Raw genomic sequence first — 16,973 nt, forward strand, 5'->3', positions numbered from 1 at the left:
TATAATTAAGTAATTACTAATCAACTGACTCTGAATTAAACAAAAGAGAGATAATCTGGCTAGACCCAATCTCATCAAATAAGTCCTCTGGCTGATAGCAGAAGTCAGAGATTCCAAGCAGGACACACCACTGTTGGCTTGAAGGTGGAGGCGGCCATGTTGTAGGAATGTGGATAGCTTCCAGAACCTCAGAGCAGCCCCAAAACAACAACCAGCAAGGAAATGGGGGCCTCAATTTTATAACTGCAAGGAACTGAATTCTGCCAATATCTGAATGATCCGGGAAATTCTTCCCCTAAGACTCCAGATAAGAGTTCAGCCTGGCCCACACATTGATTTTGGTCTTGTAAGACCATGAGTAGATAACTCAGCTAAGTCCAGTCTTCTGACCTAAAGAGATGTAAGGTAATAAATGAATGTTGTTTTAAGCTGCTAAGTCTATAATGACTTTTTTATTCAGCAAGAGAAAACTAATATACCTTCTTTAAGAAGCTCCCAATCTAGTATGAAAAAAGACAATATTGTTCATTGTGACAGTAAAAAATATTGTTCTTTGTGAAGCAAGAAAAGTGCCTGACTGGGGAAGGGGGATGGTAAAGAGAGGAGATGGAAAAAGAGAAGGTAAAAAAGAAGAGGTGCTATGAGTAATACACGAGTTAAGAATGAATAAGTAAGCCTAAATAAAGAAGTACATGAAAAAAGTAAATAAACCATAAATATACAATTTTTAAAATAAGTATACAGTGAACAACCATATAGGTGATGAATGTAGGTTAAAGAAGAGAGTATTTTCGGGCTTCCCTGGTGGCAAAGTGGTTAAGAATCTGCCTGCCAATGCAGGGGACACAGGTTCAAGCCCTGGTCGCGGAAGATCCCACATGCCGCAGAGCAACTAACTCCGTGCGCCACAACTACTGAGCCTGTGCTCTAGGGAGCCCACGAGCCACAACTACTGAGCCCATGAGCCACAACTACTGAAGCCCACGTGCCACAACTACTGAAGCCCACGTACCTAGAACCTGTGTTCCGCAACAACAGAAGCCATCGCAAATGAGAAGCCCGTGCACCACAACGAAGAGTAGCCCCCGTTAGCTGCAACTAGAGAAAAGCCCTCATGCAGCAACAAAAACCCAATGCAGCCAAAAATAAATAAATTTATAATAAAAAAAAGCAACAAGTAAATGGCATAGAAAAAATAATGTTATAAAGGAAAAAAAAAGAGTATTTTCAGTACTTCAGAAATACACGCACCTTTAACCCACTGCCTCCTTTCCTCTAACGTTTTCCCTTTCACCTACAAGTAACCATTATCCTAACTTTTATGGTAATCGTTTCCTTGCGCTTTTAGTTTTAGCACTTACGAATGATTATGCTTGTTTTTGAACTTTATTTAAATATATTTGTGCTGCATATATAGTGTCATATACTTCACTTGCTCAACATGTTTCCAAGGTTCATCTATGTAATTACATGCAGTTGTAGCTTATTCATTTTCACTGCTGTGAAATCACATAAATATACCATAACTGATTTACCCATTCTATTGATGATCATTTGGGTTGTTTCTATTTTGTCAAATACGAACAATGTTACGAACATTCTTATACATATGTCCTGGTGTACTTCTACAAGTTTCTCTGGGGTATGTACCTCAGAGCCTGGAATTTCTGGCTTACAAAGTATGTGTATTTTCAACTTTACTAAGTATGTTTCAACTCCCACTGGCACTGTATGAGTGCCCCCAGTTCTCTATAGTCGGCCCTCAGTAACTGTGGGTTCTGCATCTGCAGATTCAACCAACCTCGGATTGAAAATATTTGGGGAAAAAATTCCAGAAAGTTCCAAAACGCAAAACTTGAATCTGCTATGCACCAGCGACTATTTACACAGCATTTACATTGTATTAAATCTTACAAGTAACCTAGAGATGAATTAAAGTATATGGGAGAATGTGCATAGGTTATATACAAATACTATGCCCTCTTTATATAGGAGACTTGAGCATCCGTAGATTTTGGTATCTGTGGAGGGTCCTGGAACCATTCCCCTGAGGATACTGAGGGACAACTCTACTTTCTTTCTAGTACTTGGGACTGTCAATCTGTGAGAAGTACCTCAGTTTGGTTTTATTTTCCATTCCCTTGATTACTAATGAGATTGAGCAGGTTTTCACATATTTATCGGTCATTTGTAATTCCTCTTTAGTGAAGTACCAGTTGGTTTTCTCAGTTTTCTATTGTGTTATCTTCTTGTTTGTAGAAATTCTATACATATTCTGGATAGCATTTGTTTTTTGTATTTATTAGAAATCTCTTACTCTGTGGCTTATATTTTCACTCTCTATGATTGTAGGTCATTTTTAAAAACCCGTTTTTAATGAAAAAACTCAATTACCTAGTTTTTGTAAGAAATATGTTTAACCAGTTAAAATCCTTGGTTTAACATTTCCTTCAAATAATAAAAATCTACAAATTTACAGGAGCAAGGGAGAAAGTTAAAAGTAAGGAAATGCCTTAAATTTTTAGGACTGGTTTTATGATTCTAAAATTAGTAGCATTGCATTTGATATCACTGGCTACTTTAGGAACTCAACATAATGTTCCTTTTGTGAATTACCATATTAACCATATATTTTCTTCCGAGCTTCAGTGGAATAACTGCTTCATAAATGAACTGAAAAAATAATGAACACGTATGTTACTACTCAAAAGTCCTATTTCACGTTATAATATGCGATAATATTAACCATCTAGCCCCAAATACAGCCACGGTAAAAGGAAATGAACCCTAGGAAACAAATCCTTGGCCCCAACACTGCTGCCATTCTTCTAGTCTCAACATTGATTTTGTGATGATCTATAACACATCTTCTCACCTCTCCTAAAGGCACCATCCTACTATTTACCCTCCCATTTAAAAAACAATGCCAGTACAGTTGAGGTCAGATTTTTCCCCAAAGATAAATTTAAATCTTATTTCAGATGGCTTTATACCCAACAGCCATGATCTTCCCCATGGTCTCTGCTTCTCTTTATAAAACATGTGTCTGTTGCAGGAGGGGAGGGGAGTGGGGGTGGGGAAGGACACAAGTAATCTTTTTAAGTCTTTTCCATTGTGTCAGTACAATATAAAAATTGTGCTGTTCCTCAAGCAGAAGAGAAAGGAAGAAGCATGTGGATGAGACTATATTAGAGCTTTAGGATTTCTCATTCCAAACAGGAGGTAAAGCTATAAGAGGGGAGTTATAAATGTTGTTTCCTGAGATGTGTTCTTAGCATCCCACATTGCAATTCAATATGCGTATTTCCACAGAAACCTTGTTATAAAGAGTAGTAGTATATACCATATTATATCTATACTTGTGGAACTAGCATACTGGGGGTGGTGGGGGGAGAGGTGGATTACAGAAAGCAACAGAATAACATTATAGAAACTTATTTGGTTTGGTCTTCCTTAATGGTGGGTAATTTGAAGCCACAGATTTGTATTAAAACAAGCATGAACATATAATATAGGGTAGAATTCTTAATAAAATTCCAAGCCTTCAAATTTCAAGTTCCCTATTAAGGCAACTTCAAGTTCTATACCCCAGATCTTCTCTGAGATTAGAGGTACTTCAATAAAAATTTGTGTCATTAACACACACTCTTCATAGAGAGAGAGAGAGAGAGACATGCGGGAGATCACGGTTTTTAGGTATAAAGAGGTATGAAATGTGGTTAAGCTGACTTTCGTGTTTAGAAAAAAATTACTTTTTTTGTGGGTGGCCTATAAACCTAGTTGAATTACATACAATATGCAACACTGTTTCTATGAGTAACTGCTTTTGTAATTTTGTTTGTAAATTATGTTTACTTAACATTTTAAAAGTTGCATATAATTTGTTAGAACAATTTCACTTCTAGGAATTTATCCAATAAGAGATAATAATGAGAGATGTAAGCAAAGAGTTATATATATAAAGTGTTCATAGTATTATTTATAACAATAAAAAATTAGAAATAGTCTAAATGCCCAATAAAAGGGATCTGGTTAAGTACAAAGATACAATTAAATACTCTGGAACCATTACAATTCTATGATAAGAAAATGTTAATAGATATGACATAATATTTCTAATATACTATGAAGTGGAAATAAGCAAACCACAAAAAGCTGATACCATGTTTTTCAATATATACATACATGCATTAAAAAAAAAACTTGGAAGAATATGTCAAAATGTTCACAGTGATTTATCTATGCAGTAGTATTATTCCTTTTTTCCTTTCTCTACCTTGTGTATTTTGTTTTTCTAAATTTTCTATAATAAATATGTGTTACTCTTACAATTACAAAGGAATTCAAATTAAATATACAGGAGTTTATATACTTGCACAAAGAGCTTCTGATTGTTTGTCATCAGCTGGTTCTATGACAAAAGGACATAGAAGAAAATAGAATAAATATTTTCCCCTTGTATTTATATACTACTTTCTTACTGTAGTAAAAATTACTCCTCAAGATGCACTGAATACAGAACAAGGAGATATTATCTCTCATCTATCAGACGGACACAGATCAAAAAGAATAAAATCAGTGGGTGCAAAGTAAAGACAACTCATGTGCTACTGGTATAAATCTAAGCTGAACAACCCTTTTGGAAGCACAATTTTACAATCTGTATTTAAAAAACCCTAAAACTGTGCCTATCTTTTAACCAATCAGTTATATTTCTAGGAATTTATCCTAAGGAAATAATTAAACAAGTCTGCAAAGACATACGCACTAAGTTACTCTCAGCAATATCATTTGTAATGGTGAGAGTCGAAACAATCCCGAAGTGTGTCACGAGGGTCAATTAAAAGACAGTATATCTATAGTGGACTACTATTAAAAATTATGCTACAGATCTATATTTTCTGATATTGTATCTCATGTAGTGAAAAAATATTAGATGATAAAACAGCCTTTGTATGATCCCAGTTTTAGTTTTTAAAAAGTGAGAATGTGTGTATATATATATATATATATATATTTTTTTTTTTTTTTTTTTTTTTTGTGGCTGTACGCGGGCCTCTCACTGTTGTGGCCTCTCCCGTTGCGGAGCACAGGCTCCGGACGCGCAGGCTCAGCGGCCATGGCTCATGGGCCCAGCCACTCCACGGCATGTGAGATCTTCCCAGACCGGGGCACGAACCCGTGTCCCCTGCATTGGCAGGTGGACTCTCAACCACTGCGCCACCAGGGAAGCCCCGAGAATGTATATTTCATGAAGAAAAAGTCTGAAAACTTCAAACCAGGCTTCATTACCAGTTGTCTCTGGTAAGTGGAATTACAAATGATCTTTAGTGTCTTCTTTATAACTTTTTGTACTACAATGAGCATGTACAACTCTTAATATCGGAAGGAATGATTTTTAAGTATACTAAATTGAAAGTCTGATTAATCAAATAAAATTATCTTTGGCGTTTTCTACTCTTTTCTTATTGCTAAGGCTCTTAGAAGCTTCCTGATTTGAACACATAATACTCAGTGGATGATAAATGTGTCAGATATATAGTTAATGCCCCTATTAACAAAGATGACATGCTTTAACAGCAGCCTTTAACAAGATATTTCTAAAAGAAAAAATTATATATCCCCTCCCAGCCCTGAGATGCTAGCAAAGATCTTGTAATTATGATTGAGCCCCCATTTGCTGCTACCTCCTCCCTTTGCCTCTGGCCTTCTCAAACATATTTAGGTGTTTTCATTTCTAGTGACCATGGTGGCTTATTGTATTCACGGATATAGAAAGACACTGCCCAAAGAAGTATGACTTATAAAATAAATAATGCAGAAGAAAATTTCAATTCTATTCAGGGCAGTATGCCCCAACATCACTGTCCAATATAACTTTCTGTGATGAAAAAATTCTATTATTTGTGCTGTCCAACATAACAGACAGACAATAGGTCTGTCTAATGTGCTGTCCAATATGACACATGTGGCTACTAAGCACCTGAAATGTGGCTAGTACAACTAAGGAACCAAATTTTTTTTTAATTTTTAAAAATTTTATTTATTTATTTATTTTTGACTACGTTGGGTCTTCGTTGCTGCGCACAGGCTTTCTCTAGTTGCGGTGAGCGGGGGCTATTCTTCGTTGCGGTGCGCGGGCTTCTCATTGCGGTGGCTTCTCATTGCAGAGCGTGGGCTCCAGGTGCGTGGGCTTCAGTGGTTGTAGCACGCAGGCTCAGTAGTTGTGGCTCACGGGCTCTAGAGCGCAGGCTCAGTAGTTGTGGCACACGGGCTTAGTTGCCCTGCGGCACGTGGGATCTTCCTGGACCAGGGCCTGATCCCGTGTCTCCTGCATTGGCAGCCAGATTCTTAACCACTGCGCCACCAGGGAAGCCCAGGAACAAAATTTTAAAATTTTAACTTATTTTAATTTTAATAACCACTTACGGCTAGTAGCTACCATACTGGACAGCACTGTTGTAGAAAAATTCACAGTACATATACTGTGGTTGATACAAAATATACAAAAATAAGGATCCAAGAAAAATATGATTTCCACTTAAGACCTGGCATTCCAGTGCATATTTCCAAGACTAACAAAACCATAATTTTGTGGTTTACAGATTGCTTTTTTGAAAAATTAAATGGCTTCAGGCACTCCTCATTCTTCTTTACATGGGAAATAAGTACCCAGTTCTTTTTTCCGCCCCCACCCCCACCCCCCACAATTCTTTAAAGCCTTAACGCTCACGGCTTCAATAAGACTGTGTTACCCTGGCTCACCCACTACATCTCAATTTGTTTCCTTTTTTTGTGTAATCTTAGTCTTCCCCGTCTGCCATCAACCACAGGCTTTTTCCCAAAGCTGAATCCTTGGTTCCTTGTTTTCGATCTTCCATTCAGAAAAGATTTCTTACACCTTCGACTATGACCCTATTTGCCTTCCGTAAAACAGCACCACTTCACTACATATAATCTTAAACAAAGTCTTAATCTTTGAGACTGCTTCTCATCTGTAAAATAACTTAAGATGGTTACTACGGTTCCTTTGGCTTTAGGATTCTCCTAATTCTAGTACAGGCCTGGTTACAAAACTTTGTTTATGGTTTTTTCTCAGGCTGATTCCTCTTCTTGCCTTTTTAAATGCTGGTGTACCCCATGGTTGTCAGTGACCCTCTTTCTCCAAGAATCAGATAAATTCTTCATTATGACTGTCTCAAATTTATGCTATAGTTCTAACTTCACTCTTAAAAGTTCCAGATTTACATTTCTATTTGCTGCTAAAGATTAACTAGATGCGCTACCAGACACTTAAAGGTATCAGGCAAACTAAAGAAACTGTGTAGCAAACTTCTTTGTCAGTGGCTTAGTTATCAAAAACAGAAGTTTCAGGATCAGATGTATCTGAATTTGAATCCCAGTTCTGTCATTTATTAGCTGTGTAACCTTGATCAGATTAATCTCAAGTCTCCATTTTTTCATATGTAAAATGGGGTTAAAACTAGTACTTACAACTCATGGTTGTTGTATGTGCATTTTATATATACAGCTTAGTACAATACCTGGAATATGCTAACAGCTCAATAAATGTTCACTATTATTATCAGTAGCATTACCACCTTCCTAGTCCTACAGGTTTAATAGCTCAGTCAACTTGATGCATTCTGTCTCTTTAAAAAAAAATAAATTCAGTCAGCATTTGTACACTTTTATTTTCCAATGTGATCTCTGTTTTTCATTCCTGGATTGTTACTGCAGCCGGCCAAACAAATTACTAGATTTTTAATGCTTACAGGTTAGAGTCTCTTCTTGTTTTTGTTTCCACTGTATTACCTAGCATAATGCCTTACACATAAAGTTTTGCTATTATTAGACAATTCAAATAATCTTTACATCTATTTATTCTATTTCATTAGATCCCTTAAGTTCTTTGAGGACAGGGAGTGTCTTGGTCCTCTTTGTATATCTACACCTGAAAATCCCTTAGTCAATAAATGTTTGTTGAATGAATGACTGTTGACTACTCTCCCTCTCTCCAAACCTATCATCAATCTAGCTGCCTCAAATGCAAAAGATAGCTCTCATATTCTTTAATCCAACCATTTATTCTGATCAAGCTGACCTCCCCACAACTTCATCAAGAGCAGTCTCACTGTATTAGTCAGGACTCCTATTCTGTTTCAAAAAGTCTACTCAGAATAAGCAATAAAAGAAATTTATTAGCTTGCATAATTTGAAAGTCCAAGGATACCGCTAACTTAAGGCCTGGCTATTGATCCAAAAGTTCAAAGGTTACCATCAGAACTTGGCCTCACTCTTTCCATCTTTTGGCTCTGCTTTCAATTTATTGGCAAGCTCCAGGTTCACATTCTATTCTCTCAGCAACCCCAGAGTTCAAAGCATGCCTCTTTCTCAATAGTTCCAATAAAAAATTAACTCTCTCATGTGCTGACAGGAAAATGTGCCTATCTCTGAACCATCACTGTTGCCAAAGGGATGGACTACATTGACTAGCTAACCCTGAATTATGTGCACACCCTTGTGTCGGGGTGGGACCCATTCCACTGCCTGGAATGGCCTTCCTTCTCATTTCTGCCTCCCCAAATCCAAGCTACAACCTTTCTGCCCCCAAAAGTCTTTCATGATTTCTTTTAAGATTTTCCTTGTTCACTGGATCAAGTAACTCACTCCCAAATAAATATTTCCCTTTTTCTAAAGATCTACCTTTTAAAACAAACAGAAGGGGAAAACCTCAAAAAAATGCTGCATGATGAATTCTAATCATGTAAAGTTATAAATGGTATGGATAATATGTGCTGTTTCTTAAAATGTAAGGGCAGCAGCTCTACCAGATACATTCTATATATTAGGAAAGAACAGACTGTGTGGCAAGTTTAATATAACATTCAAATAATTTTTTTGGCTTTAAATTTTCTATAGGGCCCAAACAAAACATTTTAGCTAACAAAAGTTGGGTCTGAATTCAAAGCACCCTGTGTAACAGGTAGTCTATGGTTTTGGAGTTACCTCAAACAGGATTTCAGTTAGGCTCAAATCCCGGCTAACAACACCTTCCTTGGCCTTTAGCTACAGGTCTTTGAGCAAATTATCTTTCTCTCCCAACCTTGGTTTCACTATCTGTAAAAACAGGAATGGTGATATCTATCTGTACGTAAAAAGGCTGTGTGGCATAGTGGAGAGAAAAGAGTAAGATGGAACCGGGCTGAAATTCTACCACTAATATTATTTATATGATTCTCTCTGAGTGACTCATCTGTAAATTCTGAGTGATTCCTCATGTGTAAATGAGGGATAATAATATTTAATCCATTGGTTGTTAAGCATTTAACAAGGCAATGTATTTTAAACACCTACCAATGAATAGTAAACAGTGAAAACTCAATCAATGATGTTATCCACATCAAATCACCTCTTTAAAATAATTCAGAGAATATTTCAGTATTTTTGTACTTACCAAGGTCTGCCAAAAATTTCTTACACTTAATAAGTGATATTTCTAACATGCTAGAAATGAATCTAGTCTAATAGGTTATAAAGTACCTTGTAATCTTTTTCTTCCCCTCTACACTTTTTCTGGCCAGATAAAATGTCAGCCAACAAAAAATTTGGTTTATAAAGAAACTATTAAAGTAATAAAAATAAGTGTGGATAATAACAAATTAAAAATTCAGGGCATAGTAAGGAAAAAATTCATTGAGATTACTTATTATTCTTCATAAATGCCTTTGGGTTTTGTTAGTTAAAAAAATATTTCTTAAAGGCGAAACACACTGGTCCTAGAACTATTTAAAAGCAGGTAAGATAGTGAGCCAGATAAACTCCTGTGATCAACGTATTCTTTAACTCCACGCTTAATGTACTAATACTGAAATGACTCATGCCCATATGAAATCACTATGCTATCCATCTCCTGAACAGTCATATGCCATATAGCCATCTCCTGAACAGAATCGCGAAATCTGGGGTATGAATGACAATTTTAGATGTTGTCTCTCAGAATACATGCAAAAGCCAAGTGGCTGCTCATATTTACATCAGCAAGGAAATTTAATCTTAATGTCGTTCACTAAAAAATACAAACTATATTCAGTACAACTGTTTCCAAAAAGAGATTAAACAAATAGGTATTTGATTCCTTCCATTTTACACTAGAGCAAAAGTTTCTTTGGAAAGAATAGTTTCTTGAAGTAGTGTAACAGTTTTGCTTATCTTTCTAAAATAAGTGAATCATATGTAATACTTAGCAATCTTTAATAAGTGCACAAACATAGGAGAAGTTAACACCTTAGGAAAGGTATATGAAAATAATTACATCATACCACACTATATATAAGGGGATTGACTGTTTTTAATCTACTCCCTGAGAAAGCTATATTTTAAACACAAGAGAAACATATTATGTTGAACACCTCAGTAACCAGACATTGTTCTCTACAACTAAGAAAACCAAATACTACCTAATTTATTTTCTTTTCTGTGTTAAAAAAATATGTATAAGGCAAACTGATGTTTGTTTTTAAAAAGCATTAAATACAGATACGGTGGGCAACCTATGCATCTTTTCTAAACAGTTTTCTTCCTTCAACTTTTTTTAAGGGGGCCTGAGGAAAGAGGAAAGGAGTGAGAGTCTGAAGGTGGGCTCTCGTTATTTTTGCAAGTACATTTGGTAAGTCACCTAGACGAAGGGGAGAAAGAAAAGTTAAAGCGTTCGGGTTCACACTAAAAACAACAACTCTTGAAAAAAAACGCCTATGCGGGAGTCATGCTTTCCTGACAATGCAGCGACCAATGCGACTCCGATTAAGAGCGTGTTACAAACCTAAATCTTAGTAAAGTCAATTTGGCATCCCCAATACGAAAGGGCCTGCAAAAACCGGGGCGGAGCAAGGGTCTACCTCAGCAGCGGCACAAGTTAATTTTCTAAGAGAGTAAAACACTCCCCATCAGTCCCCTATGGCCCTCTTTCTCAAGAGATGCTGCTGTCCGCCTCGCCCCAGGCTCGGGGTCTGGCCCGCAGGCCCCAGGGCTGGGTGGGTTGGGGCAGTCGGCTTCTCCCCGGTACCCGGGTCCAGACCAGGAGTAATGGGACCAGTTAACGTAACGACCCGCGATTCTCCGTCCGCGTCGACTGCGGCGGCCTCCGACCGCGCCCCGGGCCTCCTGTTGGCAGGGATACCCCCCACCCCACTCACCCGCCCGGGTGGTGTCCGTCAGGTCGTGGTTGGCCGCTCCCCGGGGAAACTCCCTCAGTTTCCGGCCGCTCAGGCTCAGCACCCCGGTTACCGCCGCCTCCTCCAGCGCTCGGTCGAGGGAGCGGCTCCATGAGCCCGGGCCAGGACCTGGGCCTGCCCCGGAGTTCGGGCCGCAGTTAACAACGGAGAGGTTACCTCCCGACGCTACTGGGCCAGAGTACTCTGCAGCAGTAGCCACAGTGACCAAGCCCGCGGCCGCCATTTCCCAGCCGACAACTCTCCGGCCCGCCGGCTCAGCGCATGCGCGGCCAGATGATGGGTGGGCGGGGAAAGGGGCTTACAGACCCCGGACGGGTCCCTTGATGGGCAGGGCTTCAGTGCCGCCCCGCACATCCAGGCGCTGGCCTCCGCCCACGTGAGGTTTCCAAGGGAAATTAAAACGGAACTCACAAATCTGGAGCAGCTCCCTACTCTAGGCTCCCAGCAGCCTTTCTAACATGCCTCCACAAAAAATCTTCCAGACAACGTTTCTCACCAGAATTTCTCTACCTTCCTTCCTCAACACTGGAGGATTAGAGTAAATATTAAGGCTTAACACCGTTGCTGCCAGAAACTTTGGCAGTGAGAGGAGAAACGTTCGACTTCTGTCATTCTATAAGCCAAATGATCCTAATGGAGACTTGTGGATTTATTAACTATTATTGCCTGAGGGAAAAAGAAGTGTTAACCTGGCTCCCAAACTTCATAATTCTCATTGAAAGGGTTGTATAAAGCTTCTTCCTTGTACAAAATAGCTTCTTAAGGAAAATAAAACAAACACCCTAAATAGTACCTGTTCTTTAAGCAAAATTTTGTTGAACAAAGCTGGGTGAACGGCATTGAAGTCTAAAATTTTAGTTTGGAACCAAAATTAAGGAAGAGAAAATGATCTGACCATAATCTATATGTGGGAAATATAGAACTGAAGTTTTTTTTTTTAAATCATTCAGTTACTGAAAAAGTAGAAAATACCACTCCATTTGATTAAAAAATTTTTTGCCCATGCCACGTGGCCTGCAGGATTTTAGCTCCTCGATCAGGGATTGAACCCGCAACCTCTGCAGTGAAACAGTGGAGTCCTAACCACTGGACCGCCAGGGAATTCCCACCACTTCATTTTAAACCAATTAGACCTCACATATACTGCAACCAGTCTTCAGCATATTCTTGTTTCTTTCACACATTTAAGCCATTCCTGCTAAATGATGTATATCTCCCCTACAATCAACTAGTATTTTCTGTGGGAAATACCTAGATTATTATGTAATTATGAAATCCATTTAAAGGAATATCAGCATGAACACATCCAGGTATGATTTATAATGGTTCTTGTGGAGAACATTGCCACAGGCCAAAAAGTTCATGTCAGAGAGCAAAAGAAAATAAGGTTAGAGAGATCCTGTCCATCATTCAAGGTCGAGCTCTTCAATGAAACTTTACCCAACTCCTACATGGAAAAGATTGTAAAAATGTTTAATCTCGGTGCCAAAGCTGATTAGTATTGGTTGCTCGGAGAGTTGTTCTGTGAAATTTTTTTTTTAATTAATTAATTTTTGGCTGCGTTGGGTCTTTGTTGCTGTGCGTGGGCTTTCTCTAGTTGTGGCGAGCAGGGGCTACTCTTTGTTGCCACGTGCGGGCTTCTCATTGCGGTGGCTTCTCTTGTTGTGGAGCACAGGCTCTAGGCGCATGGGCTTCAGTAGTTGTGGCATGCGGGCTCAGCAGTTGTGGCTCACGTGCTCTAGAGCACAGGGCTCAGTAGTTGTGGCGCACAGGCTTAGTTGCTCCGCGGCATGTAAGATCTTCCGGATCAGGGCTCGAACCCGTGTCCCCTGCATTGGCGGGCAGATTCTTAACCACGGCGCCACCAGGGAAGCCCTGTTCTGTGAATTCTTGATACTCTGCTCTAGTTTCCTCATCAACAAGTTCCTCATTCAATGTCTCTTATGAACATGGTCATCCCTGGCAAGTAACATTTATCCAATGCATGAGTTGGTTTCTGTTATTCTGGACTCCTAAAATTGTTCTTTTACTCTTAGAAAGACTTTAAGCTATTTAAAGAGCAGGTCCTCATTTTATATTTTTTAGAGCTATTTCAACCACAATAATTAAAAGCATAACCATATATTCCATATTAATGTTACAATGCTATAGAAAGTTGCCAGATATTTAAAATGCACAGATGTCATCTATATTTGATTACCTATTACCTTCCACATTTACACCAAATTCTTCAGACAAATTCTGTACAATATGGCCTCATTCTTCCTATCTACCTGCACATCTCATTATAATTACAACATACCATGCTAATCCTGGTCTCTGAACTTCTGACCAAGTTTATAGACTTTTGTCACTTTGTCTAGCCAATTAGATTTTAAGGTCCTTAATATGTTTAACTGTATATAATTATCTTCCATATCCTAGGCTGAGTGTATCAATAGGAGTTTATGTGCTAATACAGCAGAGGAGGTTAGGAGAAAAAAGAACTACAATTTTTGAGAACAGGGTCTCATTAAGGCCAAAATATCTGTAGACATTAAGTGTGTAGATATTTGAAGGCCAAAGCAGAGGCCTGTGGATACAAGAAAAATGAAGATGCTATATATATACTATTATTAATATATGAGAAATAGTCCTACATAAAGGCTGGAAGAAAAGATAGATCAAGAAGTTAATTTTGAGCCTTCTAAGGATTTGTAGCTTCATCTACAAAGTAAAGGTAGAATATGAGGGAATTCTCATCCTACTCCCTCAATATTCTACATAAAGCAAGGGACAAGATCATCTTGTGAGAATGAGGTAAAGGAAATGGAGTCATTGTAGGGCATTCACCAGAGTCTAGTGATGAATAAAAAAAGTGATGAGAAACAGCTGCAAAAGGGCTGTGAGGGGGTTTCCCTGGTGGCGCAGTGGTTGAGAGTCCGCCTACCAATGCAGGGGACACGGGTTCGTGCCCCGGTCCGGGAAGATCCCACATGCCGCAGAGCGGCTGGGCCCGTGAGCCATGGCCGCTGAGCCTGCGCGTCCGGAGCCTGTGCTCTGCAACGGGAGAGGCCACAACAGTGAGAGGCCCGCGTACCGCAAAAAAAAAAAAAAAAAAAAAAAAAAAAAAAGGCTGTGAGCAAAAGGGATACAAGGATTTATAACTTATTCCACTACTGCTCTGTGGTCTGGAAGCAGGAGATGAAAAAATAGGCAATGGGGGTTACTGAATGTTAGGAATAATATAGAGAACTTCCCTGCTTCTTCTTGTGTATTTTACAGGCTGAAAGTTTACTCATTGAACACTAGGGACAAGAGTTTCACTCCAATCTCAGTAACTCTCTCCAGCTCTGCATCTCCCATCATGCAGAAATAAAGTCCTTTCCCTACCTTCACTCACTAGAAATATATTATGGCTACTCCTTTAAGGTCTCACTTTATAAACTCAAAGCAGTAGGATTAAAATCTTGGCCAATCCCACTCTCTTCAAATATAAAGCACAGAAACTGGTTTGTTGAATATATTCAATAAATGTTTGGTCTTACCCTTTCTGACTCCTTTAATAAGAATCACTAATAGTTGACTTTTTAAAACTTTATACAAGAAAATTTAGACAATGTGATTTTCTTCTTAGAGGAAAACAGAAGTGGAAGTAGAAATTAAACACATACACACTACGGAAACAGTTTTCCTATTCATCTTTAAACAATAGTAAACCTCATCCAAATACATTGAGAAAAAGGAATTTCAGTTCCAGAATGGTATCACATTTCCTTGTTTTATCAAGCTTTTAGCTGAATAGATTTCAGATAGAAAGTAAACTGTAATGGCAGGGAAAAAAAGAAACATTCGAAGCCAACAATTTATAAACAAATCTTTAAATCCCTATTAATGGTCTGCAATAGTCCAAAATTCTTGTTGTAAATGCTTCAGGTTTTTTGTTATCATTTCTAAAAAGGGGCTAACTCCAAACTGATTATGCAAAAAGAACCTGATTTTAAGGAAAGCTTAAATCACATGCTTCATTTTTTTTACAGCGGCAAAAAACAAGTAATCATGTAATTCTGATGAAACTTTGAAGGTAGACTGATCACAAATAAAGGAATCATTTTCTGCCTTAATACTGCCTGCATTCAGAATGTATGGTATTCATTCTCTGTAGTGCAAAGTCAGCTATTTCCTCTCCTCTTATCTCCTTAGAGTAATATAAATCAGAACAAAAGTTACCCTGACACTGTGTATGCTGTGTGAATTACAAAGCTATGACAGCAAAATATGATATACGTATCTATTATAACAAAAAATAACCACTGGGCAATAAAGTCTAAGTTTCTTCGAACTTAGAAGTGTTTTTTTTTTTTTCGGTACGCGGGCCTCTCACTGTTGTGGCCTCTCCCGTTGCGGAGCACAGGCTCCGGACACGCAGGCTCAGTGGCCATGGCTCACGGGCCTAGCCGCTCCGCGGCATGTGGGATCTTCCCGGACCGGGGCACGAACCCGTGTCCCCTGCATCAGCAGGCGGACTCTCAACCGCTGCGCCACCAGGGAAGCCCAGAAGTATTTTATGATTTGCTTATAATTAAAATTGTGGCGAAGTTTATGCCTATTAGAAAAAAATACATAATGTTTGATTAGGAGCACTGGCCTTTTCTAATAGGTCTACCTAATTGGAATACCAAAGTGATGAAATCTCATAGTCATCACTGGCAGAGTGTATTTACTTACAGTGCTACAAAGGCTAAAGCATGGCTACTACCAATTCTTAGGTATCTGACAAGCCACACACAATTCCACTACTTTCTGTGGGTATTCAATTCACAGGAAGTTTATTATGAACTGATAATTAAAAGATCTGAGCTTAAAAAGTGACTCTACCACACACAAGTCTTGAAAAGTTGGGTCTCACTGAACCAAGATGTAAAAAGAGGGGTTAAGCTGGATGATCTCTAAAGGCTCATTCAGTCTAATATACTGCATTCTAAGTAAATTCAATTCTCTATTCTAACTCCTCCTGGCTACTTCCTGTTGGAGCTATGAATGAAATAGTCAAAAGGTAGTTAGTGGGAGGTCAATATGAGTCTAGATTGATTTACCAATTTAATTGGTAGGTAGCTTTTCAAACCCTAAAAATTATAGTCATTACAAACTTCTTTGTAACACAGAACAATCTAAAAACCACAACTCAATCTTTACAGCTAAGAATAAACCATGTAAGACCTGTAATATTTTATTTGTTAAAAATGAACAGCTTCAGAATAAATCTAAATGCAACTTTTCCAAAAAATGCCAAAAAGTACAGTGTAAAGCATCTCCTCATTAAATATAAACTTTCATTTTGTGATGCACTGCATCAATGTTTTGGATACACCTTGATGCAAAGGGAAATTTAAGTTGCATCCTATTAAAAAAACAAAAAAAAGCTTTAAGAACTGAAAAAGGATAATTATAACCACATTCCAAGAAGGGAAAATTTTCCTCCAAAAAAGCATATTCTTTTGTTTATATACAACATGTTAGCACTCAAGAATTTTAATTTGAAAAAAAAAAAAGAATTTTAATTTGGCTGTAACAAAGGCAAGATTCTGTATTTAAAAAGAAAATGAATTACAGATGCATGAAGAGCAAAAGTTTAATATACCAAAGACACTTTGTTTGATACACTTAATATCAATATTTGGGGCAATTTTTAAGATTAAAAAAAGGCATTAATAATAGCTCTGTACAATAATATTTAAAATAACAAGAAAACGAAAACAT

The 16,973-nt window shown here is 38.1% G+C and overlaps 1 protein-coding gene across 9 annotated transcripts in view; it reads right to left on the reverse strand.

Annotated features, from left to right (window-relative positions):
* Positions 1-11,476, reverse strand: part of LRCH3 (leucine rich repeats and calponin homology domain containing 3) — a 115,105-nt gene extending 103,629 nt beyond the window's left edge. For 4 of the 9 annotated variants that reach the window (XR_003792308.1, XM_029214135.1, XM_029214142.1 and 1 more), the window contains exon 1: positions 11,196-11,476. Coding sequence is in view for 7 of the 9 variants with exons in the window: in XM_029214135.1 (XP_029069968.1) it covers positions 11,196-11,457 (262 nt within the window). In the remaining 2 variants the exon portion in view is untranslated. Of the gene's footprint in view, positions 1-4,372; positions 4,387-11,195 lie in introns of those variants that run through there. The other 5 variants (XM_029214139.1, XM_029214138.1, XM_029214136.1 and 2 more) reach the window with 2 other exon arrangements.
* Positions 11,477-16,973: the final 5,497 nt, after the last annotated feature.

The sequence above is a fragment of the Monodon monoceros genome, unplaced genomic scaffold (assembly GCF_005190385.1).
Source record: "Monodon monoceros isolate NGI ecotype Baffin Bay Population unplaced genomic scaffold, NGI_Narwhal_1 Super_Scaffold_11, whole genome shotgun sequence".
In the NCBI taxonomy this organism is placed as follows: domain Eukaryota; kingdom Metazoa; phylum Chordata; class Mammalia; order Artiodactyla; family Monodontidae; genus Monodon; species Monodon monoceros.